We start from the raw sequence: 25283 nt of genomic DNA, 5'->3' as shown, positions 1-25283 counted from the left end.
TATAACATAATATAATATCAATAAATAATTGGCAAGTAAATAAATAAATAAGGAGGTTTTCAAATATATATATATGTATGTATGTACGTATGTATTTATATTAGATAAAGAGGAGGAGCAGAGGGAAAGAGAATCTTAATCAGATTCCATGCTAAGGGTAGAGCCCAATGCAGGGCTGGATCCCACAACCCTGAGATTACCACTTCAGCTAACCAAGAGCTGGACACCTAACTGACTGTGCCACCCAAGCACCCAGTTAAGCACACCAAGAGGTTTTTGGTTTTTTTTTTTTTTTTAAGGTTTAATGTATGTATGTATATATTTATTTATCTAAGAGAGACAGCACACCTGTGTATACAGGTCATGGGAGGGGCGGGGGTGGGTGGAGAGAGAAAGACTCTCAAACAGACTGTGTGCTGAGCTGGGAGCCTCACTCAAGGCTCAATCCCAGAACCCTGAGATCATGACCTAAGTGGAAATCAAGTCAGGTACTCAAATGACTAAGACACCCAGGTGCCCCTAAATAAGGATTTTTCAAAATATGATACTTTTTTTTTTTAAAGATTTTATTTATTTATTTGACAGAGAGAAATCACACAAGTAGATGGAGAGGCAGGCAGAGAGAGAGAGAAAAGCAGGCTCTCCGCTGAGCAGAGAGCCCGATGCGGGACTCGATCCCAGGACTCTGAGATCATGACCTCTTTTTTTTTTTTTTTTTAAAGATTTTTTATTTATTTATTTGACAGAGAGAAATCACAAGTAGATGGAGAGGCAGGCAGAGAGAGAGAGAGAGGGAAGCAGGCTCCCTGCCGAGCAGAGAGCCCGATGCGGGACTCGATCCCAGGACCCTGAGATCATGACCTGAGCCGCCGAAGGCAGCGGCTTAACCCACTGAACCACCCAGGCGCCCAAAATATGATACTTTTAAATAATAAACTAGGAATAAATACATAATGGGACCACTCAGCAATTGTAACTTCAAAATCAGGGGGAGTGGAAGGGGGAGAAGCAGGCTTCCTGCTGAGCAGGGAGCTTGATGCAGGTACTCAATCCCAGGACCCTGGGATTATGACCTGAGCCAAAGGCAGATGCTTAATGACCGAGCCACCCAGGTGCCCCAACTTTTAAATTTTAAATGAATTGTCTAAAAGGACAGAATCACTACCACTACAAGAAAAAGTTGTGCTTTTTTTTTTTTTTAAAGACATTATTTATTTGAGAGGGAGAGAGCACGAGGAGGGTAGTGGCAGAGGGAAAGGGAGAAACAGACTCCCTGCTGAGTGGGAAGCCTGACACAGGCCAGTCCCAGGACCAATCCCAGGACCTGAGATCATGACCTGGGCTGACCAACGCTAAACCGACTGAGCCACACAGGTGCCCTAAGAAAAAGTTGTTTTTAATCAAAAGTATACAGAAAAAAAGATAAAAGGCAGAAGATTAATGAAATAGATAAACTGGTTAGATTTAAGTACACACTTATCATTAATTGAAGCTTTCCACTTTTACAGTAGAGTAAAAATAATAACTTCAAATGAAAATAAGACATAGATTAGAAATGGAATTTTAACAACCTAATTTAAAAATAAAAATAGGGGGGCGCCTGGGTGGCTCAGTGGGTTGAGCCGCTGCCTTCGGCTTGGGTCATGATCTCAGGGTCCTGGGATCGAGTCCCGCGCCCGGCTCTCTGCTCAGCGGGGAGCCTGCTTCTTCCTCTCTCTTTCTGCCTACTTGTGATCTCTCTCTGTCAAATAAATAAAAAAAATCTTTAAAAAAAAATAAAAATAAAAATAGGCAAAGGAGGGTGCCTGGGTGGCTCAGTTGGTTGGGCATCTGCTTTGACTCAAGTCATGATCCCAGGGTCCTAGGATCAAGGTCCATATCAGTTTCTGTTTAGTGGGGAGTCTGCATCTCCTTCTCCCTCTGCTCGTCCCCCTGCTCCTTCTCTCTCTCACTCACTCTCTCTCAAATAAATAAATAAAATCTTTAAAAAAGGGGGGGGGCAAAGGAGGGACACCTGGGTGGCTCAGCCAGTTAAGTGTCCAACTCTTGATTTTGGCTCAGGTCATGATATCAGGATTGTGAGATCAAGTCTTGCATGGGGCTCCACACTGGGTATGGAGCCTGCTTAAGATTTTCTCTCTCCCTCTCCCTCAGCCCCCCCCAAAATAAAAATACTAAGTGAATGAATTAATTAATAAAAATGGGCAAAGGACATGTGTAGACATCTTTTCAAAGAAGATATACAAATGGCCCAAGAAGCACATGAAAAAAATGCTTATCACTAGCCATCAGGGAATTGCAAATCAAAACCACAATGGAATACCACTTCATACCCAACAGGATGGCTATAAGAAAAAAGGTGAATAACAACAAGTATTGGCAAGGATGTTATGAAATTGGAATCCTTATGCGCTGCTGTGGGAACCTGCTGCAGCCACTCTGGGAAAGGAAATGGTAACTCTTTCCTCAAACAGTTAAACATAGTTACCATATGACCCAGTAATTTTATTCCCAGGTATCTACCCAAGTGAATTGAAAAGACCTGTTTAGGGGCGCCTGGGTGGCTCAGTGGGTTAAGCCGCTGCCTTCGGCTCAGGTCATGATCTCGGGGTCCTGGGATCGAGTCCCGCATTGGGCTCTCTGCTCAGCGGGGAGCCTGCTTCCTCCTCTCTCTCTGCCTGCCTCTCTGCCTACTTGTGATCTCTCTCTGTCAAATAAATAAATAAAATCTTAAAAAAAAAAAAAACCTGTTTAAAAAAATTAAATGTAACATAAGTCTTCTATTCCATGAATATGGTATATCACTTCATTTATTTAAGCCTTCTTTGATTTCTTTCATCAATGTTTTATACCTTTCAGCATATAGATCTAGAACATATTCCATTAGATTGATACTAAATATCTCATTTTTTTCATTCTATTGGCAATAATACTATTTAAAATTTCAATTTCTATATAGATTTTTTTTAGGATTATTTATTTATTTATTTATTTGTCAGAGAGAGAGAGAGAGAGTGAGAGAGCGCACAAGCAGGCAGAGGTGGAGAGAGAAGCAGGCTCCCTGCCAAACAAGGAGCCCAATGCAGGACTTGATCCCAGGACCCTGGAATCACAACATGACCCAAAGGCAGTGGCTTAACCGAATGAGCCACCCAGGAGTCCCTCTATATAGATTTTTGTAAACTGACTTTGTATTTTGCAACTTTGCTAAACTATATATAATTCTCTTCATAGCACTGCTCCCTTATTTGTGAAGTGAAAAATTGTGATTTCCACATTGTAATATACCTAAGAAACTAAAAGATTGAAAGTAAATTTGTTAAAATATCAATTCTTCCCAAACTGATCTATAGATCCGACACAATTCCAACCAAAATCCCAGAAAGATTTTTTAAAATAGAAATAGATATGCTGATGATTCTATAATTTATATGGAAAAGCAAATGAACCAAAAGAACCAAAACGATTATGAAAAAAAGGAACAAAAGTTGGAGAACTCACAATACCTGGTTTCCAGTGTTACTTTAAAGCTACAGTAATTGGCACAGAGTGGATTTTGGTGAAAGCATACATACAGATCAGTGAAACAGAACACTGAGTCCAGAAATGGACCCACCCATATATGACCAACTGATTTTCAACAAAGAACAAAGACAATTCAATGGAAAAGGGATAGTCTTTTCAATAAATGGGGCTAGGACAACTAGACACCCACATACAAAAAAAAATTCACACACACACAAATGAACCTCCTGAAAAAATACACAAAAATTAACTCAAAATGGATCAAAGATTAAGTATAAGGCCTAAAACGATAATACTGCTAGAAAAAAACACAGAAAATTTATAAAACAAAAAATCTTTGTGAATTTAGGCTGGGCAAGGATTTCTTAGGCTACCAAAAACACAATCTATAAAAGAAGAAATTGATAAACTAAAACTTCTCTGAGAAATACTGTTCATAGAATGAAGAGACGAGACACAACTGTGAGAAAAGATTTGTAAATCATATAACTGATAAAGGACTTGCACCCAGAATATATAAAGACCTGGGGCGCTTGGGTGGCTCAGTGGGTTAGAGCCTCTGCCTTCAGCTCAGGTCATGGTCCCAGGATCCTGGGATCGAGCCCCACATCGGGCCCTCTGCTCGACAGAGAGCCTGCTTCCCCCTCTCTCTCTGCCTGCCTCTCTGCCTACTTGTGATCTCTGTCACAAGTAATCACTTGTGATCTTTATAAATAAATAAAATCTTAAAAAATATATATATATACATATATATATATGTATGTATGTATGTATATATATATATATACCTCTCAAAACTCAATCATAAAAAAATAACCCAATGAAAAATATACAAAACATTTGGACATTTCACCAAAGATACACAGATGATGCTAAATACATGAAAATATGCTTCTCATCATCATCAGTCATTAGCAAAAGACAAATTAAAACCATCATACAGGGGCACCTGGGTGGCTCAGTGGGTTAAGCATCTGCCTTCAGCTCGGGTCATGATTCCAGGCTCCTGGGATTAAGCCCTGGGTGGAGCTTCCTGCTCAGCAGGGAGTAGGCTTCTCTCTCTCTCTCTCTCTCATAAATAAATATTTTTAAAAAATAGGGACGCCTGGGTGGCTCAGTTGGTTGAGCAGCTGCCTTCGGCTCAGGTCATGATCCCAGCGTCCTGGGATCGAGTCCCGCATCGGACTCCTTGCTCAGCAGGGAGCCTGCTTCTCCCTCTGCCTCTGCCTGCCATTCTGTCTGCCTGTGCTCGCTCTCTCCCCCTCTCTCTCTCTGATAAATAAATAAAATCTTTAAAAAATAATAATAATAAAATAAAAAAAAAATAAAAATAAAACAATCATACCAATACCCATCAGAATGGCTTTCTCTTTCTTCCTTCTCCCTCCCTCCTTCCCCCCTTTCTCTCCTTCTTTCTTAGTAGGCTCCACACCCAGTGTGGAGATCAGTGCCAAGCTGAATTCACAACTCTGAAATAAAAGAATTGAGCTGAGATCAAGAGTTGGATGCTTGGGGTGCCTGGGTGGCTCAGTGGGTTAAAGCCTCTGCCTTCGGCTAGGGTCATGATCTCAGGGTCCTGAGATCAAGCCCCGCATCAGGCTCTCTGCTCAGCATGGAGTCTGCTTCCCCCTCTCTCTTTGCCTGCCTCTCTGCCTACTTGTGATCTGTCGTCAAATAAATAAATAAAATCTTAAAAAAAAAAAAAAGAAGAAACCCTTTAAAAAAAAAAGAGAGAGAGAGTTGGATGCTTAACCAACTTGAGCCCCAGTACCCCAGAAGGGCTAAAATTTTAAAAACATATAACCATGGGGCGCCTGGGTGGCTCAGTGGGTTAAGCCTCTGCTTTCGCTCAGGTCATGATCTCAGGGTCCTGGGATCAAGCCCCGCATCGGGCTCTCTGCTCAGCGGGGAGCCTGCTTCCCCCTCTCTCTCTGCCTGCCTCTCTGTCTACTTGTGATCTTTCTCTCTGTCAAATAAATAAATAAATTCTTTAAAAAAAAAAAACATATAACCATGTACTAACAAGGAATGTTGGTAGGAATGTAAAATGGTATAGTACTTAGGACCCCAATTTAACAGCTTCTTATCATCTTATCAGATGACCCATTAATTCCACTCTTAGGTATTTACATATCCAAGTGATCTGGTCACATAGAAACCTGTGCGAACTCTTACAGAAGCATTTGCAATTGTCCAAATGTCCTTCAGCTGGCAAAGTAATAAGCCAGATGTGTCCACACAAAAGAACAGCAATCAACAATAAGAAGGAACAAACTACAGACACATGTCACATGGTGACTCTCGAGCACATTATACTAAGGTTAAAGAGGTCATATTTAAAAAGCTACATATTTTATGATTCTAGCAATGTGACATTCTGGGAGAGGCAAAACTATAGGGACAGAAAACACCTCAGTGTTTGTCCGGGGCTGGGGGTGGAAGTAGAGGTTGACTAGAAAGGGCAGCACAAGGGAATTTAAGGAGGTCATGATACTGTGCTGTATTTTGGGGACGGTGGTGGTCACATGACTGTATGTAATGGCTGAAACATGAAGTGCTGTTCATTTTTAAAGGGTGAATTTTGTTGTATGCAAATTACACCTAGATTTTAAAACTGGAAAAAATATATGTATGTAATATATTGCAAAAAATACTTATTATTTGTATGCTAATTGAAGTTTCTACAGAAAAAAAGGAAGTGCAAGAATGAATGAAGACGGGGCGCCTGGGTGGCTCAGTGGGTTAAGCCTCTGCCTTCGGCTCCAGTCATGATCTTAGGATCCTGGGATCGAGCCCTGCATCGGGCTCTCTGCTCAGCGGGTAGCCTGTTTCCCCCTCTCTCTCTGCCTGCCGCTCTGCCTACTTGTGATCTCTATCAAATAAATAAATAAAATCTTTTAAAAAAAATGAATGAATGAAGACTGCTTCTGTCTAGGTGTCCTCTCAATTTCTGACACATCCTATGAATCATGGCCCCATTGGAAAAAGGTATGTACTTGATGTGAAAATCGAAACTGCATTCTTTTCCAGAGGAATGTGATTCCTACAAACAAACATGAGGAGAAATTGCTAGCAGCTAGGAAACAACGAGAAAGACAAATAGTACATTTTGAACTCCTCACATCGTTGTAATATACTGACAAAACTTCTGGGAACAGAAAGACTCTGGATTACAACATGGATTTACAAATTGAAATGTCATCTATTAACATAAAATAGATATAAAATGCCCAGAAAACGAAATCCTCCTTTCCCTTACAATCTCTTTGCAGAGACCAGAAAACAAATAGATTTTATAGAAATAAAGAAAAAAGGGGAAAGATAAAGGGTAGAACTGGAAACAGAAATTGGGTCAGAATGCAACTTGTCCATCGGTTCTTCAGGCCGATTCTCCCATTTCCCAGTTCATTTGCACCTCTGTCAAGAAATTTTTTTAGGGGCGCCCTGGGTGATCAATAAATATCCGCCTTTGACTCAGGTCACGATTCCAGGGTCCTGGGATCAAGCCCCACATCAGGCTCCTTACTAAATGGGAAGCCTGTTTCTCCCTTTCCCACCCCACCCCCCGCTTGTGTTCCTTCTCTTACTGTGTCTCTCTCTGTCAAATAAATAAATAAATTCTTAAAAAAAAAAAAAAAGAAAGAAAAATATTTTAAAATAATGTATTTATTTATTTGAGAGAGAGAGCACAAGCAGGGTGGGAGGAGGAGCAGAGGGAGAGGGAGAAGCAGGCTCCCCACTGAGCAGGGACACCCAATGCTGCAGATGCCAGGGCTCAATCCCAGGACCCTGGGATCATCTGAGCCAAAGGCAGACACTTAACCGACTGAGCCACCCATGTGCCCGTTTCAGGAAATTTATCTGAAACTCCTTTCTCCCCCCAAACTCTGGCCCCACAGGACAGAACTAGTCTATCTTGTGCTCAAAATCCTCTAACACTTACTAACCCTTTTCGTGGATCTTTTCATGATGATAATATTTACTGAATTTACTGTATGCTAGGAACAGTGCTAAGTGATACGCTATCTCTTATAACCCTCATAGAACCCCGCAAGGTAGGTGCTATCATTACTCATATCATAGTTAAGAAACTGAGGCACAAAAAGATTCCCTTATTTGCCAAAGTCACGTGGTCAGTACGTGGTGAATCAGAATTTTATCCCAGGTAGTCTAATTTCAAGAGCCCATTCTCTGAATTGCTATGTATAAAGATTAAGTCACTCATTCAACAACTACTGAGTCCCAAGCACTAATTCACATACTAAGCATAGACAAAAGGATAAGACAAGGTTCTGCTCTCCCCAAAGGAACTTCTGGTCTAGCTGGGCAAGACTAACAACAAAAAGACATACAATACACTGAGTTTATCCAGTGTGGGGGAAGCGGTGGGGGGGGGGGGCGGGGGACAGGGAAAACTTGGGAGTAACACAGAAAGCCCCCCAGGATTGTCTGCATCTATCACAACAGCATGAGTGTCCCACATCTTAGTCTCCCATAGTTCCTAGCAAGTTGTGGACAAACATTGCTGGATGAATAGCTTAAAGGTGGCCTACCTCCTCAAATTCTGTTGTGTCGGTATCTACTGCCACTATAAAAGTCTGCTCAGAAAGATGTGACAAGTAGCCAAAAACTAATTTATCTTCCTTTCCATTGTATGCTTCATTCATTGACATTCAGTAAGTATTTACCGATGGCTGACAGAATCAGACACTGTTCTTAGCAAGGAGTACAGTGGTGAACATACCACATAAAGACCTTATTCTCATTCAAGTGGATGAAACCATCAAAGAAATAACAAAAAGAAAGAAAGAAAGAACGACAAAAAACAAACAGAAACAAAAACAACTACAAAAACAAAACAAACCTGAACAAGATCGTTTCAGTTAATTTCAGGAAATACAATCAACAGTGACTATCAGGTGTTGATTTAGGTTGGGAAGACCAGGCTGCATAGAGGGCATTTAAACTGGTGCGTGTTGGTTAAAAAATTCTTTATTATACTTTCATTTTTAGAGACACAAAGGAATAACTAGAAACCCTGTCCAGAATTAGGAGCCAAAATTAACCTGTGTCACTGACAAGGAATTGCAATAATATTTTTTCCAAAAATTTATATATAACTCAAACGTTATCAGAACAGATGCTCTTTACACATTGACCAATTTTATGTAAAACTGATTTGCTTTCCATAAGCAGTGGTCTTGCTTTATTTCAGAAAATAAATTTTAACTGTTTTGCATTTTTTTCAACCCCTTATGATGGCTTCTAAAAAGGCAGGGGAGGAGGGCATTAAAGAGCTAACACATCAACAGGGGTGCTGGCAAAAGGATGCAAAAACTTATTTCTATAACACTTAAGGTTTTCATTTTAAAAGCACAATATTCAAATATAACATCTGAAAGAATGTAACATGTAACACAACATTCATATTTCAAAACCCTTTAAAAAGACTACTGGAAGGAAATGGTGTATATAGAATAATGAAGTTATTTTTTTACTAATGTTGCAAGGAAATGGACATCAGGTTTTAAAAAATTAATTAACACTGATTTTGGCAAGTCATTTAACTGCTACGAGCCTCCATTTCTTTCCCACAGGTAAAATGACATTAGAGGATCCCTCATGGGTCCTTCCAGCCCTAAACGCCCTGATTCTAAGAAAATAGAAGGTAAATGATTCAGAAACTTTACTGCATGAGGAAGGCAGGTGTTATGGTGGGCACTTTTTAAAACTTGCTTGTTTGGGCTTCATTTTTATGACAATGCTCATCTGATGCAATAATTCAGGAAACGTTGTACAAGTGGGAATATTTCCTATATGTCAACAGAAAACCCGGGAAAGGAAAACAGTTGTGATGCTCAAAAGGAAAGCTACACAGCTAAAAACGTTTGATGAAAGAGCGCTATAATAATAGAATCACCAAAAAGGAAACGGTCATTTCCACCACTTTTATTCTATTTCCTTTCTTATCCTCTCCTGCAGAGAGAAGCCCAGTTTTAATTTTTTCCAAAATCCGAAAGAGGCAGCAAAAGCCAAAGAAATCCTTGCACGTTTTTTTTTTAAATAAAAGAAATCGACAAAATATTTAAGAGGCACTAGGTGTCCACACCTATCATCAATCTTCCTTAGCACCGAGGACGCCGTTTCCAAATATTATCACCAGCAGCCCTCACTCCACTGCAGCCGACACTCATCACCATCCATTTTTTTTAAAAAAAATCCATTTACGCTGAGCCTTTCATCCAAACGCATCAACAACCATTTCCTCCCTGCAGCCGCGGTTTGGACTGCCCGGAACGTCCAGCCAAGCCGGGGCTGAGTCCTGCCAACAGGGAGACTGCAGACTGCGGTGCTGGGCAGGGGCAGGGCCGCTCCTGCCGCCGCAAGCCAAAGCTTTCCGCCTCCTCCCGAGTGATTTAAGAGGGTTCGGGACCCAGATAAGACCCCGCCCTTGCAGCCACGACCCCGGAACGGGAGGAGGAGAGAGGCGGCCTCGGCTCAGCAGAGCCAAGCCTTTGGAAAAACAGGCTGCTCCTCCCCAGCGACCAGCAGCGGCCCGGGCTGGGCGAGCGGCGCGTCGCGGCCGGTGCGCGCCGAGCGGCTCCCAGGTGGGTCTCCGCAGCCGGGGACCGCGGCTCGGGCTCCCGGAGGGGGTGGGGGTGGCGGCGCGGGCCGCGATCTCGCTCGTCACGATTCACCAAGCAGAGTGGGAAAGAGGGAGGGACTGGAGGCAGAAAACGGAACGGAATCAGGGAGCTCGGGGAATAAAGAAGGCAAGGAAGGGGAGAGGGGAAGGGGGAGACGGTGATGGGAATGAAGAATGGGGGTGCACGGGAGGGTGAGGAGTGCAGAAAGGGAGGGTAATGGGCTGCGGGGGATAAAGGCGAGGTGGAAGGGAGGGATGGGGTGCTGGGGTTCGTGAAGGGGAAGGAAGAAGGAATGGCGTGAAGGGGGATGGGGTGAGGGGGAGAGAAATGGAGGTGAGGAGGGAGCGATGGGGTGGTCAGGAGGGAAGAGCGGGATGGGGATGCAGGGGAGAGATGGGTGAAGGAGGAGGGGGTGAAGAGGGACGGGGTGGGATGCAGGGGGAGGAATGCGGGACGGGGAGAGCGGGGGAAGCAGGGAAGCGGGCGCCGGCCGCAGGAGGCCGGGAGGGACTTCCCTGCGAAGAGGGCGGCGCCGGAATAACGGGACCCTCCCAGCCCCGAGCCCCCGGCCGGGCGGGGCGAGCAGCCCGCGCGGAGGCCGGGGCGCCGCGGGCAGGTACGGCGTCCCTCTCCTGCCGGGCAGCCCGCGCCCGCGGGAGGACCCCGACTCCACTTACTCTCTCCGACCACGGCTTTGAGGCCAATGGGAGCCATCGCGGTGCGCGAGTCTCCGGGCTCCCGGTCTCCTCAGGCGACGCCGGCGGACACGACTACCTCCCCGGGTCGGCGCGCTCTGCCGGCCGCAGACCTCCGCTCCGCAGCCGCGCTCGGGCTCGACTGACGCGCGGACTCGCCGCGGAGGCGCGGCTCGAGCCAGAGCGAGGCTGCCGACCTGCCGGCGCGCGCGCGCGGGCGGGGCCGGCCAGGGGCTGGGCCTTGTGCCAGCCGTCAGCGTCACCCGCCCGCCTCCGCCAATCGCACTGCGGCCCGGGAGCTCGGCCCCGCCCTCCGAGATGCGGCTGGACGCGAGGCGGTCCCTGGCTGGCGCGAAAGCCGCGCCCTCCCCCTCACCTCACGCGCCGCGCGCACCCTGCCAGTCGCGCGCTCCGGGGGCGCAGGGTCCTAAAGTCCCCTCCGCCCGCCTCTGCACCTGGCCACAGGCTAGTGACAAGCTCCCTCTTCCTGAAACCACATTATGTCCTGTCTTTGCCGTTTCTGGGAATCCTCCATTTTTCGCCTGCCCGCACAAGGAACTCAGAGACTCCTCACCACAAAACAACTGGAGGTTTATCGACATCATCTCTGCCTGGGTACCTGGATCCACATACACACCCGTTCACTGAGCTCTTACGGGCCAGGCTCCACGCTAAGCGCTTTACTGCATCATCTCATTAAATCCTCACAGTAATTAAGAATTGTTTTTAATCTCCATTTTCAGATGCAAAAAAAATACCCGAGGCTCAGAGAATTGAGCACTAGAGTTCCTCTTCTGAGAGGAACAGTCTGCTGTGTAACATTCATTAGCAAATATTGAGTGGTCTCCCACTACTGTATGCAAGCTACTATTCTGGGCATTGGAGCTACAACCCTGTACTAGGCAGACTCGATTGGAGAATCTGGGCACTCAAAAGGCTAGAAATTTCCAAGACCCAACTCTGATAGGAATATGCTGTAGGACAACTCAGGTCTCAGCATCTCCTTACAGGAGTTCACATTACCAAAGTGGTCCCGAGTCAGTTTTTGATGGACTTTTTATTTTTTTAACATTTTATTTATTTATTAGACAGAAGGAGAGAAAGAAAGAACACAAGCAGAGGGTGTGACAGGCAGAGGGAGAGGGAGGCAGGATCCCATGCCCTGGGATCATGACCTGAGCTGAAGGCAGCCGCTTAACCCACTGAGCCACCCAGGGGTTACCCCTTTGATGGACTTTCTTTATTGATGGGGGAGGTTCCTTTTGAAATATGGCACAAAACTCACCTCTGGCTTCAAAGAAAAGCAAATAAGTGGAGACCATTAAAAAATCAGAAAAGACAGGAGAGCTAGAAGTCATAAAATCAGTGAATACGCATTAAATTTTTAGAATAACTCTGTGAGCTAAGTCCTCTTTTCTTAATATTATTAAGAAATGTAATAATATTTACAGATTTTTTTAAAAATTGAAGGGGACACCTGCGTGGCTCCGTGGGTTAAGCCTCTGCCTTTGGCTCAGGTCATGATCTCAGGGCCCTGGGATCAAGCCCCTCATCCATCTCTCCGCTCAGCGGGGAGCCTGCTTCCGCCCCACCCCACCCCATCTGCCTACTTGTGATCTCTCTCTCTCTGTCAAATAAATAAATAAAATATTTTTAAAAATTGAGATTCAGAGAGGCCAAGAGCTTTGTCAGTAAGTGACAAAGGAAAGATCCAGTTCCAGAATCTGAATTCTGAATCATTATTTTACATCAAACAGTTAAAGCAGCTGAGGCCCGTAGGAGGGCTTTCCAAAGGTCACACACAGTAAGGAATGGCAGAACCAGCATGAGAGTTCACATGTGCCAGTTCAGCTACCAGCCCCAGGGCAGGAAGATTTGACCATCTTCTTCCCCAGTGGACCTGGGGAAGTACAGTCAGGGCAGGCTTCCTGAGATGAGTAAAAGGTAGCAAGAGAGGCCTGGGAGAGTGTCAGATATACAAACAGGAAAAGGCAGATATACAGAAAATGCCAAGACCAAGTGCCAGGAATTTGGCTTTGCCAGGAACAGAGAGGGCCAGTGTGGCTGGAGGGGAGTCTGAGGGGCAGGAAAGAGAGGGAAGACCCCAGGGGTAGGCCTCACTGCAAGGCTCTAAGACATTTTGGTAACCTGGAATCTGTGTGGGGACTTCCTCAAAGGTCACAGGCTAATAAAATATAGCAGCTTGTTATTTTCTGCAGAGGGGAGGACAAAAAAAGAAATCTTTTCCTGTGGATGTGTACCTGAGATGTTCACTACGGAGGGCAAAAATCAGAACGGGTGTTATTCTAAATAGAATGGTTGAAAAAGCAAGTGGGGTGACAGACTGTGAACTCACCCCAGAACCCCTGACTCTGGAGTGGCGGATTGGAATCCTCCTGGATGTGGAATCCAAGACTGGCTTGAGACCTCCTGACATCTCTGAGCTTTGGCTTCCACATCTGTGGAACAAGGACAATAGAACTTCCTGGCCTCAGAGGAGACTGCGAGATGACCTACAAGGTCAGGTAAAAGCCTTCCCACCCCCCCCCCCCGCCCCGTCATCACGCCTATCACCCTTTACTCTGTATTCTTTATTTGCATACACGTTTGATACACCCCAGCCACCAGGCAAGTGGCCCTCATGAATTTTCATTGAATTCTCACTACAGCCCCAAGAGGTCAATGCTATTATTATTTAATTTTCCTGGTGCGCAGGGAGGTCAAGTCACTTGCCCAAGGTCACATGGCTCTAAGCGCAGACCGGGGACTCGCGCTCTGACTTTCTGATGCCCAGGGGAGCACATCCATGCCCAGGCGCAGCCCCAGTGCCCTGACCCTCTCTTCAGAGAGGTCTGGCTGTGTGGACTGCTAGCTGGGAGCATATCAACAACCAGAACCTGAACGTCCTGGGAATCCTTATAGGCGAGCCCTCTGCCCCGCGCCCAGCCCAGCCAGAGCGCCGGGCGGGGCTGCGGCCGCCGGATGCGCTGGGCTGGTCCGCGGCCCGGCAGGTGCGCTTGCAGCTGCGCATGCGCGGCCTGCAGCCTCTGCAGAGCCCTGGTGCGGACCAGCTGCTGGGGGTAAGAAGAGTTCTGCGATTTACGCACCGGTCATGTGACGGCGGGGAGCTCGGTTGTAGCTGGGCGGGTGCACCTCCTGGAGACAGGCAGGTGGAGGCGGGTGGGGGATGGATGCAGAGCGAAGCAGGGAGAAACTGGAGGTCTGAGCGAGAGGGCGGTGAGCAGCATAGAGGGACCAAGAGAGGGGAGAGAGGGACAGACGAGCCAGAGTCGGCAGTGGGGCTGACCAAGTTGAGACAGAAGCAACCGGTATAGTAGTTGTTGCCACCAAACCTGACACAGTGGACCCACTGGCTTGGGTCCCCTGCACACCTTCTCCCACAGTCTCGGGCTTGCACCTAACTCCTGCGCTTTAAAGCCGCATCATCAACTGCATGTTTCCATGTTCACCTCCACCTCTTCCCATGGCCACTGGACCTTTAGATTCCGCTACATTCTTTTAGAAGCAGTTTCTAAAGAATTCAACAAGATAGTATTTATAAGATTATTTGCCTAGTACTGGGTACCTAGTAAGGATTAGCTATTAACACCATTAAAAATAACATGATGCTGTGTCCTGCCTTTATTGCTGCTGTAGGTTCTTGGAAGAGAATGACAAAGTAATTGTCTCCATCACAGCCACCCACAGTCCCCAAACCTACAAAGAGCTGCTGGGCCTGGAGTCCTTGAGTTTGGAACATCCTTGCCCCCAAAAGTGAGTTAACAGATTTTTGTATTTGAGGTCAGAATATAATATTCGGAAGGCTTTGTTTTCAAAGTCTAGGCCAGGGTCTCAAGTTCAAAGGACTGTAGAGGCCATGGGGTGGTGAGTAACAACCACAGATGTGGCCAACAGCAGACTACATGCCTTGCTCAGAGGGGCAGTCCTTACTCAGTTCCAATCATGGAAACTGTTTTCCATGCAGCAGCCGAGGATCTCGATGGTAAGAATTGTGACCTCTCCCAATGGTTAAGTATTGCTATGGACTAAAAATAATTTTTTAAATATTTTATTTATTTATTTGACAGACAGAGATCACAAGTGGGCAGAGAGGCAGGCAGAGAGAGAGGAGGAAGCAGGCTCTCCGCGGAGCAGAGAGCCCGATGCGGGGCTCGATCCCAGGACCCTGGGATCATGACCCGAGAGGAAAGCAGAGGCTTTAACCCACTGAGCCACCCAGGCGCCCAAAAATATTTTTTTAGTAACCCCACCATTGGTCAAACAAAACACATCTGAGGGCTGCATCCAGCCTTCAAGGCACCTGGATGCAGAACTCTGGGGGACCAAAGGGAAAATTTGGATTCCCCCATTCAGCAGGTTTCCAGAGAGGCCCTGACTTTTACCCCACTCCCACAGAGCCCCATTGTGGGCAGGGCTCTGGACAGGCATAATGGGAGTGTGAATGCCGGGCATCAACCACCAAAACATTTCCCACTCAGCCTTGAGAACCAGGACAGAGTCCCTTTGCTCAGACTGGCTCTGGGGCAGAGAGTAGGGCGAGCCACTTTCAAATGGACTAGTGAACACTGTAGTGGAAGCCTCTGCAGACAGCTGATGTGGGCAGTTCCGATTTGCCTGGACTGTGAAAATCCCAGGAATAAGGAAAGAGCTATCCCCAAGTGCCAGATACTAGAAGTCCCTGTGACCTTAGCCAGTATGGGCTTAAAACTGGTTTTGTTTTGTTTGTTTTTTAAAGATTTTTATTATTTGACAGAGACAGAGTGAGATTGAGCACAAGGAGGGGGAGAAGCAGGCAGAGGGAGAGGAAGGAGTGGACTCCCTACAAGGCAAGGAGCCTGAGGAGGGGGTCGATCCCAGGACCCCAGGATCACAACCCAAGCTGAAAGCAGACACTCAACCGACCAAGCTGTCCAGGCGTCCCCTTAAAGCTGGTTTTATTTGATTTAGAAAAATAAAGAAATATGATGTTTTTGCACTGTAGATACCAGAGAACAATTTGTGTCTTTTATACTTTACATTAAATTGTTATAAGAACCCAGAGGAAGCAACTTTCATTCCAACTGGGTAAATAGTTTTGTTTAGACGTGTTTTGCTTCTGGCCAGTTTGGCTAGAAAGATTCATGGAAGAAGTAGCTGTTGAGCTGAGCCCAGAAGCTGAGAAGAGAGAGATCAAATCAATCAAAAAAAGAGCATAGAGGTGTCTGGGTGGCTCAGTCGGTTAAGCATCTGCCTCCAGTGTAGGCATGATCTTGAGGTGGGGAGCTGGGATGGAGTTCTGCAATTGCTTCTGTGCTCAGTGGGGAGCCTGCTTTTTCCTCACCCTCTGCCATCCCCCACCTCCACCACCCCCAACCCCCACCCCCGAGCTTGCGCTCTCTGGCTCTCTCTGTCAAATAAATAAATAAAATCTTTTTTTTTTTTTTAAGATTCCATTCATTTATTTGACAGAGATCACAAGTAGGCAGAGAGGCAGGCAGAGAGATAGAGGGAAGCAGGCTCCCCGCTGAGCAGAGAGCCTGATGCGGGGCTCAATCCCAGGACCCTGGGATCATGACCTGAGCTGAAGGCAGAGGCTTTAACCCACTGAGCCACCCAGGCGCCCCAATAAACAAAATCTTAAAAAAAAAAAAAAAAAGAAAGAAAGCATAGACCCATGGTTCCTAAACTGTATGCTAAGGTACCCTGAGGTGCCACAGCAAATTAACAAGAGCATAGTAAAATATTTTAAATTTTGAAAAGGAACAATGATATCATCTGTTGGACACTGAAAACTGGTAGCTGGAATTAGTTCACAATTTCAAACGTCAGACGTTCCTACATTCCTTTCTGTGACATTATATCTTTCTTTTTTTTTTTTTTTTTTTTTTTAAAGATTTTATTTTTTATTTTTTTTTATTTTTTTATTTGACAGAGAGAGATCACAAGTAGGCAGAGAAGCAGGCAGAGAGAGAGAGGAGGAAGCAGGCTCCCTGTGGAGCAGAGAGTCTGATGCGGGACTCGATCCCAGGAACCTGAGATCATGACCTGAGCCGAAGGCAGTGGCCCAACCCACTGAGCCACCCAGGCGCCCCGACATTATATCTTTCTAAAGCTAAGTTTTCATCAATTGATATGACAAGAAGCAAATAAATCATGCAAATCAATGTGGAACAGGAAATGAGAGAGTCAATGCCTGGTGTGATTCCAAGGTCTGAGAAGATGCATATATACCATTAGTAAGCAATGGTGGTTACTTAAGAATTATTTTATTTTATTTTATTTTATTTTATTTTATTTTAAAGATTGTATTTATTTATCAGAGAGGGGGGGGAGGAGCAAGCACAGGCAGACAGAATGGCAGGCAGAGGCAGAGGGAGAAGCAGGCTCCCTGCTGAGCAAGGAGCCTGATGTGGGACTCGATCCCAGGACGCTGGGATCATGACCTGAGCCGAAGGCAACTGCTTAACCAACTGAGCCACCCAGGCGTCCCAAGAATTATTTTAAAATATCAGGGCGCCTGGGTAGCTCAGTCAGTTGTTGGGAATTTGCCTTTGGCTCAGATCATGATCCTAGGGTCCTGGGATAGAGCCCCGCATCTGGCTCCCCACTCAGTGGGAAGCCTGCTTCTCTCTCTCCCACTCCCACTCCCCCTGCCTGTGTTCTTGCTCTTGCTGTGTCTTTCTCTGTTTAAATATATAAAAATCTTAAAAAAAAAAAAAGAATTATTTTAAAATATCTTTTCTTTCAACTTATAGGTATTATTTTTCTTTCCTTTTTTTTTTAAGATTTTATTTATTTGACAGACAGAGAGAGAGATCACAAATAGGCAGGGAGGGGACAGGCTCCCCGCTGAGCAGGGAGCCCGATGAGGGGCTCCATCCAGGACCCTGAGATCATGACCCAAGCCAAAGGCAGAGGCTTAACCCACTGAGCCACCCAGGCACCCCTCCTTTTTTTTTTTTTTTTAAGATTCATTTATTTATTTAAGTCATTGCTACACCCAGTGTGGGGCTCAAACTCATGACCCTGAGATCAAGAGGTGCACACTCTCCTGATTGAGCCAGCCAGGCTCCCCTTATTTTTTCAAATGGCTATTAAGTTGTACGGACAGGTTGTTTGGTCCTAACTACTTACTAAACAAAGCCGATAGGTATTTCTTTTGGTCTGAGACGCTAGAGAAAAAATGACAGACACAGAGGCTGCCATGCTTGGCACCTCTGGCATAAGCCAAGTGTGGTGGTGGTCACCAATGCAGCAATATTTACTGAGCACCTACTACGCACCAGGCAGCATCCCAGACACTGGAGAGGCAGCAGTGAATAGGAAAAAGTATTTCTCATTGGTTATGAAGCTGATATCCTAGAGGGAAAAACATAAGTTAAAAAATTACATAGTGCGTAAGTGCTGTGACAAAAATGGTAGGGTCATCAGGAGTAGGCCTGGGGAAAGGCAGGAGATAGTTTTGCACTTTATTTATTTTATTTTCTTATTATTTTCTAAGTGGGCTCCATGCCCAGAGTGGGTCCCAAAACAGGGTCAAACTCACAACTGGGAGTGAGATCAAGGCCTGAGCCAGCGGACACTTAACTAACTTAGCCTCCCAGGCGGGCCTCGTTTTGCATTTTAAAGGGGAGGGACAAGCAGGCTGGGCTTCATTGAGAAGCCCTTGGAGATGAGCTCAAAAGTCAGAAGTCAGGAATGACTGGGTGGCTCAGTTGGTTAAGCCTCTGCTTTTGGCTCAGGTCATTTAATCTCTAAAATTAAAAAAAAAAAAAAAAAAAGCCAGAAGCCAGATCCGGTGTCCTTGTCAGCACATATAGGCTATAGATGACACCAGCAATAGTGACTGCGATGACCCAGGTGCTTAGGGTTGGTTGTGTGAAGGACATGGGGAAACACTCAATTTAAGGCTGAGCAGAAGGAGGGGACACCAGAAGAAGGCAGGAAGGAAATGGCCAGAAAAATACAGGGGAGCCAGGGGGTGCATGAAGATGGACTAGCAGGACAGCTAGGTGAACCGCAGATCAGGATCAAAGCACTTTTTTGAATAGAGGGGAAACTCTCTTTTTTAAAAACAAAACCTAAAAAAAAAAAAAGTAAAAAGTAAAAGAAATAAAAATAAAAACATTTTAAAATGACATCAAATCAATAAAGCCAATTCCCATGTGCCCCCTCCCCCCTAAAAAAGATCAGTTAGTTTTGCTTCAGAATTGTGTTTGTTGATAGAAAAATAGATATGGTTATATAACATGGAATCCTTCTCCACCTGAAACCCGGCTAAAGTAATAGCAGGGGAATCATAAAAAGTTTAAATCTATAAGGACACAAAGAACAGGGGCATCTGAATGGCTCAGTCAGTAGAACATGGGACTCTTGATCTCAAGGACATGAGTTTGAACCCTACGTTGGGCATGGAGCCTACTTTAAAAAAATTGCAAAAAAAAAAAATGAATAAAAGGACACAACAGAGAAAAGAGGGACTGGGAGATGAGAGATAATGACAGAACTCTGGAAGATGAACAGCATGTGGCTGAGGGTTAATGATTGCATAGAGAAGAGGAGGTGGAAACATGATTCTTCACAAAAAGAGACCGGACGCAGCCACAGAACCTTAGAGGAAGCGCAGGAGTCATTGGGATCAGGTACTTCGGAAGGTGGGAGGGAAGGGTAGGGCAGAGTAAACAAAGGAAAAGGAGCAATTCTGCTGCCAGGTCCCTGCCCTCTGTCTGCAGAGCCCGGTGACTGCCCCTCCCCCAGCAGAATAGCAATGAGAAGGAGCAGGAGAAGGAGGAAGACCTCAAGGTCAACAGAAGCATGTGTAGGACATGCTATGTGTCAATCACTATTCCAAGCTCTTTACATGTACTGATCCATTTAACCGTAATGGCCACCTATGAGTTCTTTACTATCATTCTCCCCGTGTTATAGATGAGGAAGCCCAAGTGCTTACAGCCAACAAGAGAAAGGTCCAGGATCCGCACTGTGCCATGTGCGAGGCGAGGGTGGATATGGGAACGCAGTGCTCTGTGGTTTTCAAGCATGGAAGTGACATTTATTTATTTATTTATCCATTTAACATTTAATACATATTCATCAGGTGTCTGTGGTGCGCTGGGCCCTCTGCCAGGGGCTGAGCACTCCAGGGTGAGTTTGTAGACAAACACCTCAGGGGTGAGGCAGGCCAGGAACAGGGAGCCAGCAAGGCCTGATGAGGGGCACCCAGTCCAGCCAGGGATCTGGAAGGAATTTTGGGAAAGGCAAAGTTGACATTGAGGCTCAGGAGTTTGCGTGGGAAAAGGGGGTGAGGGTGTTGGGGCATATCCTAAACAGAGCCAGCAGCATGGATGAAGAGGGCCCAGTAACCCATCTGTGGCCATGTTGGCATAGCCCACTTAGCAGCCCAGACGAGGCTGGAGCAGAGGGGAAGGCACCAAGGGAGGCTAGGGTCATAGTTCAGGTCAGAACTGTGGAGTCTCTGGGATTCTTCTGGGGTGGGCATGGGAGGGAATGGACATAGTTGAGGTGAATCAAAATAGCACCTTCCCCTTCCTGGGTGCTCTTGTTTACCAAAGGCTTCAAGCACAGTATCTCATCTAATCCCCCTCGAGAGATAGCCACGTAGGTATGATGATTTACATGCTTTACAGATGCAGAGCCTGGGACTCAGCACATCCTGGGGCGCACAGCCAATTCTTGGCTGAAGCAGGCACATCTGAGCCCGAAGCCCGAACTCTTAATCACACAGTTCTCTTGCACCTCCAGATTTTGGAGCTTCTTTGAGCCAGACACAGAAGGAGAACTGATTCCATGCATGTAAAGCTTCAAGAACCATCCACTCCGTGATGATAGAGCTCAGGATAATGACTATTGTATGGGGATGGAGGGCAAGAACATTGACTGGGAAGAGAACCGAGAGGGCCCCTGGGGCTCTGGGAATGTTCTGGGTCTTATGTCTTGATCTGGGTGGTGGTCATGAGGGTGCATATTTGTGTAAGATTTCACCAGGCTGTTTGCTTAATTGTGTGTTTTGTTGGATATATGTTATACTTCAGTTTTTATTTTTTTAAAGGATTTTTAAAGATTTATTTATTTGACAGAGAGAGAGATCACAGGTAGGCAGAGAGAGAGGAGGAAGCTGACTCCCCACTGAGCAGAGAGCCAGATGTGGGGCTCCATCCCAGGACCTTGAGATCATGACCTGAGCTGAAAGCAGAGGCTTAACCCACTGAGCCACCCCAGGTACCCCTATTTTTTTTTAAAGATTTTTAGAAAATTTTTATTTATTTATTTGAGAGAGAGCACGTACAAGCTAGGGGGAGGGAGAGGGACAAGCAGACTCCACACTGAGCATGGAGCCCAATGCAGGGTTCAAACCCGCGACCCTGAGATCATGACCTGAGCAGAAATCAAAGAGTCGGACACCCAACTAACTGAGCCACCCAGGCACCCCACTTCAATTTGTAAAGATTTTTTTTTTTAAGTAATCTCCACTCAGTGTGGGACTTGAACTCACGACCCGAGATCAAGAGTCACACGCTCTTCCAACTGGAAGACACCCCATGTTCTACTTCAATTTTTTTTAAAAACAGGGCTTCCTGGAGCAAGTGCCATTTGAAGTGAAGTGGAATCATTTTGGTTGATTATTATAATTCAATATAAACCAATAAAAACCAGTAAACAAATATAATCCAATGTAAACCAATTGCTTATGGCATTTCAGGCCTACTATTTACCGAGTGCTTGTGATATGTCAGGTGCTGTGCTAACTGCTCTGCAGGTTATTATTTTGTTTAATCCTTACAGTGCTCCTGAGGAGAGAAATATTATCTTGCCCATTTTACAGATGAGAAAATGGAGATTTTAAGAATGAAGTGACTTGGGGCGCCTGGGTGGCTCAGTCGGTTGAGCAGCTGCCTTTGGTTCACGATCCCCAGGGTCTTGGGATGGAGCCCCGCATGGGGCTCCCTGCTCCACGGGGAGCCTGCTCCTCCCTCTCCTTCTGCCATTCCCCCTACTTGTACTCTCTCTCCCTCTGTCAAATAAATAAATAAAATCTTAAAAAAAAAAAAAAAAAAGAATGAAGTGACTTGTGTGGGTCACACAGGAAGTGACTTAGCTGGAATGGCAGCCCAGGTTTGTCTGACCTCCCCAAGTCCATGCTCTTGGCAACACCTGCTCCCACCTCCCCCGTGGGAAGGGGTGGGCCTTAGGTTACACAGGACGAAGCAGGAGAAACCAGAGAAGGTTCTGAGCACACTGGAGGTTCTGTGAAGCTGGGCCCCTTTCAAGGCTCCATACCTCGTTTCGTTTTTGTAATTGTGTTTTGTCTTTCTTAAACAGAGCCCACCCCCACCCCCCATATTGTCGAAGCTTCAGGAGTCTACCTGCAGACGGTAGAAGAGGTAGCGGGAGGATGGCTGCTCTACCCGGAAAAGCTCGAGTGTTACCTAGCAATACCTTAACCCCAGCTCCAGCTCACAACAGGGCACCCTGGGGCTCTCATCACACGCCAACCCCCCCCCCCAACACCAGTGCCTTGGAAAGCAGACCCTGAAAATCTCTCATAGCCTAAAAAAAGCAGGGATGCCCGCCCCCCACCCCAACTCAGATTAAACACAGGCTGTCTTTCTGGGCCCTCCAGCTTCCTGCCTCCTCTCCACACCCCTCCTCCCTCCCTCTCCCCTCTTTGTCTACTGTCTTTCCACCTCCGCTTCTCCCCACTCACCCCTCTCCCTGACAGCAGCCGCCTTGCCACCTTACCCCACAGAGAGTCAGGGCCCAGAGCCCTCCCCACTCTGCTTCAGACCCAGCACTTCTCTCGACTCTGCCTTGTGGAATGGCCCAGGCCCTGAACTTTTTCCCTCTGGGTATCCACGATTCCTTCCCTCCCATTGATGCATAACCTGGGCCCTGGGCTCCTTGTCTAGAGTCGCACTGGGTGCCTCCTGCTGTCTTGTGAGTCAGGAAGCAGGTAGCCAAGGGGGTCCCTCTGGGGGACCTGGCTCCCCTCCTTACCAGCTAGACACCCGGGAGGGGTTTTGGGGACCTGTCACTGGGCAAGCAGGTGAGGCAGGTTTGGGGGTCCTGAGTCTGATTGTCCACAAGCTCAGGGCTTACTGCCCAGACCTTTGGGGCATCCCCATGTGGGGTTCCTGGTAGGGTCTTCTTGACCCCCTACTCCCTCCCTCTCTTCCTTCCAGGCAGCGACCCTTCCCCTAGCTGTTGATAAGCCCCCAAACACATCACAGCCACACCCTGTATGCAGGAGGAGCTGTTTGAGCAGATGTTTAATATACAAAACAACAATAGTCATTATTTTGTTGAATGGATTGCCAACAACCGAAGCCATCTGTTTTCTTCAACATCCTACCCTAACGCCTAAAAATGCCTGCCACCTCCCATGCCAAAATCACGACCACCCAAGAGCTGTCTGAGCATATCTATAAGAAGTTCTCTGCCCGGATCCACTGCAAGGCTACAAATAGTCCCTGACACCCCCAACCTTCCCTCTGATGGGGCCTCATGAAGGAAGAGACAGAGCTTTACATTCTGCACTATGGGTTATGGCTTGCTTTCTCCCCGCCCCCACTCTTGGTGTTTTCTTTGCTTAAACAAACAAACAGACAAACCTATTTTACTCTGAAGATGAATCTCTTGCCATCTACAGATTTACTACCAGACCCATATCTAGCTTCCCACCCCCCTACTGCTGACCCAACTTCTGAAGCTCATGCTGAAAGAGCGCCCATCTCCACATCCTCTGCTACCCCTGTGCCCATCACCATTCCTGAATCCTGCGTTTTCCCCTCTGACTGCAGCAGAGAAATCCTGGAAAGATGTCGTTGGACTATGTGTATTTTTTTTTCCCTTCACTTTTTATTACACAAGTAAGACAGTATACCTCTATTATTAAAAATATCTCAAAAAGGGGGGCACCTGGGTGGCTCAGTGGGTTAAAGCCTCTGCCTTCGGCTCAGCTCATGACCCCAGGGTCCTGGGATCAAGCCCCACATTGGGCTTTCTGCTCAGCAGGGAGCCTGCTTCCTCCTCTCTCTCTGCCTGCTTCTCTGCCTGCTTGTGATCTCCATCTGTCAAATAAATAAATAAAATCTTAAAAAAAAATCTCAAAAAGGAAATAAAAAGAATTCTTTATGCTAAACCCCGTGGGACACAGTTAAAGTTGTACTCAGATGCACATTAGCAGTCTGAAAAGCTTTTATTGGGGCACCTGAGTGGCTCAGTTGTTAAGCATCTGCCTTCTCGCTCAGGTCATGATCCCAGGGTCCTGGGATCGAATCCCTGAATCAGGCTCTCTCCCTCTCCCACCCTGCTTGTGTTCCCTCTCTCACTGTGTCTCTCTCTGTCAAATAAATAAATAAAATCTTAAATGCTCTTACTTATAAAAGACTCAAAGTAAAAGAATCAAGGACTCAACTTGAGAAATTAGAAAAAATGAGTAAAAGGAGAGAGAAAAATAAGATGAAAGTGAATATTAATGAGATGGGAAAAACATACTAAGAGAATAAATAAAATTTGTTTGAAAAGAAAAAAGATCCGTTGGAAGAGACAAATAAAATGAGAGAAATCTTAACTAAAGGTAAGTCTGAAGAAAGCAAGCTCAGCGGGGAGCCTCCTTCTCCCTCTCCTTCTACCTGCTGCTCCCCCTGCTTGTGCTCTCTCTCTCTGTCTCTCTAGCAAATAAATAAAATCTTTTTTAAAAAATCAATGTCAGGCAAGAGAAGGAAAAAGAGACAGAACTGTTCTAGATTCAAAAATTAAGGGGCACCTGGGTGGTTCAGTGGGTTATGCCTCTGTCTTTGGCTCAGGTCATGATCTCAGGGTCCTGGGATCAAGTCCTGCATCTGGCTCTCTGCTCAGCGGGGAGCCTGCTTCCTCCCTCTCTCTCTGCCTACCTCTCTGCCTACTTGTGATCTCTGTCAAGTAAATGAATAAAATCTTTAAAATAAATAAATAAATATTGGGGCACTGGTTGGCTCAGTCAGTTAAGTCAGGTTTCAGCTTGGGTCATGATCTCAGGGGTGTGAGATCAAGCCCCAAGTTGGGCTCTATGCTCAGCATGGAGTCTGCTTCAGATTCTCTCCTTCTCCCTATGCCCCTCCCCCTCCCTAAAATAAATGAATAAATATTTTTAAAAATTTAAAGAAATATGACAACCAAATGCATTGGAAGCTTCTTTTTTTTTTTTTTTTAAAGATTTTATTTATTTATTTGACAGAGAGAAATCACAAGTAGATGGAGAGAGAGGCAGAGAGAGAGACAGAGGGAAGCAGGCTCCCTGCTGAGCAGAGAGCCCGATGTGGGACTCGATCCCAGGACCCTGAGATCATGACCTGAGCCGAAGGCAGCGGCTTAACCCACTGAGCCACCCAGGCACCCTTCTTTTTTTTTTTTTTAA

At 46.1% G+C, this 25283-nt stretch overlaps 1 protein-coding gene and 1 long non-coding RNA gene across 4 annotated transcripts in view; one reads left to right on the top strand and one right to left on the bottom strand.

The window, feature by feature from the left end:
* The window catches only part of STXBP1 (syntaxin binding protein 1), a 73453-nt gene extending 62356 nt beyond the window's left edge, over positions 1 to 11097 (bottom strand). The window contains exon 1 of one of the 2 annotated variants that reach the window (XM_082695641.1): positions 10850 to 11097. In XM_082695641.1, coding sequence (XP_082551767.1) covers positions 10850 to 10886 — 37 coding nt within the window. In that variant the 5' untranslated portion in view covers positions 10887 to 11097. The remainder of the gene's footprint in view (positions 1 to 10849) is intronic. The other variant, XM_082695640.1, reaches the window with a different exon arrangement.
* On the top strand, positions 9457 to 24179 carry LOC309846571. 2 transcript variants are annotated; one of them, XR_014301994.1, is made up of 5 exons: positions 9457 to 10133; positions 13229 to 13392; positions 14525 to 14641; positions 20515 to 20676; positions 22208 to 24179. It is a non-coding gene; the product is annotated as an uncharacterized lncRNA (long non-coding RNA). The 2 variants fall into 2 exon arrangements; XR_014301995.1 differs by lacking the exons at positions 20515 to 20676; positions 22208 to 24179 and adding an exon at positions 15642 to 15868.
* Positions 24180 to 25283: the final 1104 nt, after the last annotated feature.

This window comes from Mustela nivalis (assembly GCF_964662115.1).
Source record: "Mustela nivalis genome assembly, chromosome: 13".
Lineage (NCBI taxonomy): Eukaryota > Metazoa > Chordata > Mammalia > Carnivora > Mustelidae > Mustela > Mustela nivalis.
Note: the sequence above shows the minus strand (reverse complement) of the source record. Positions and strands in the feature narration are given on the sequence as shown.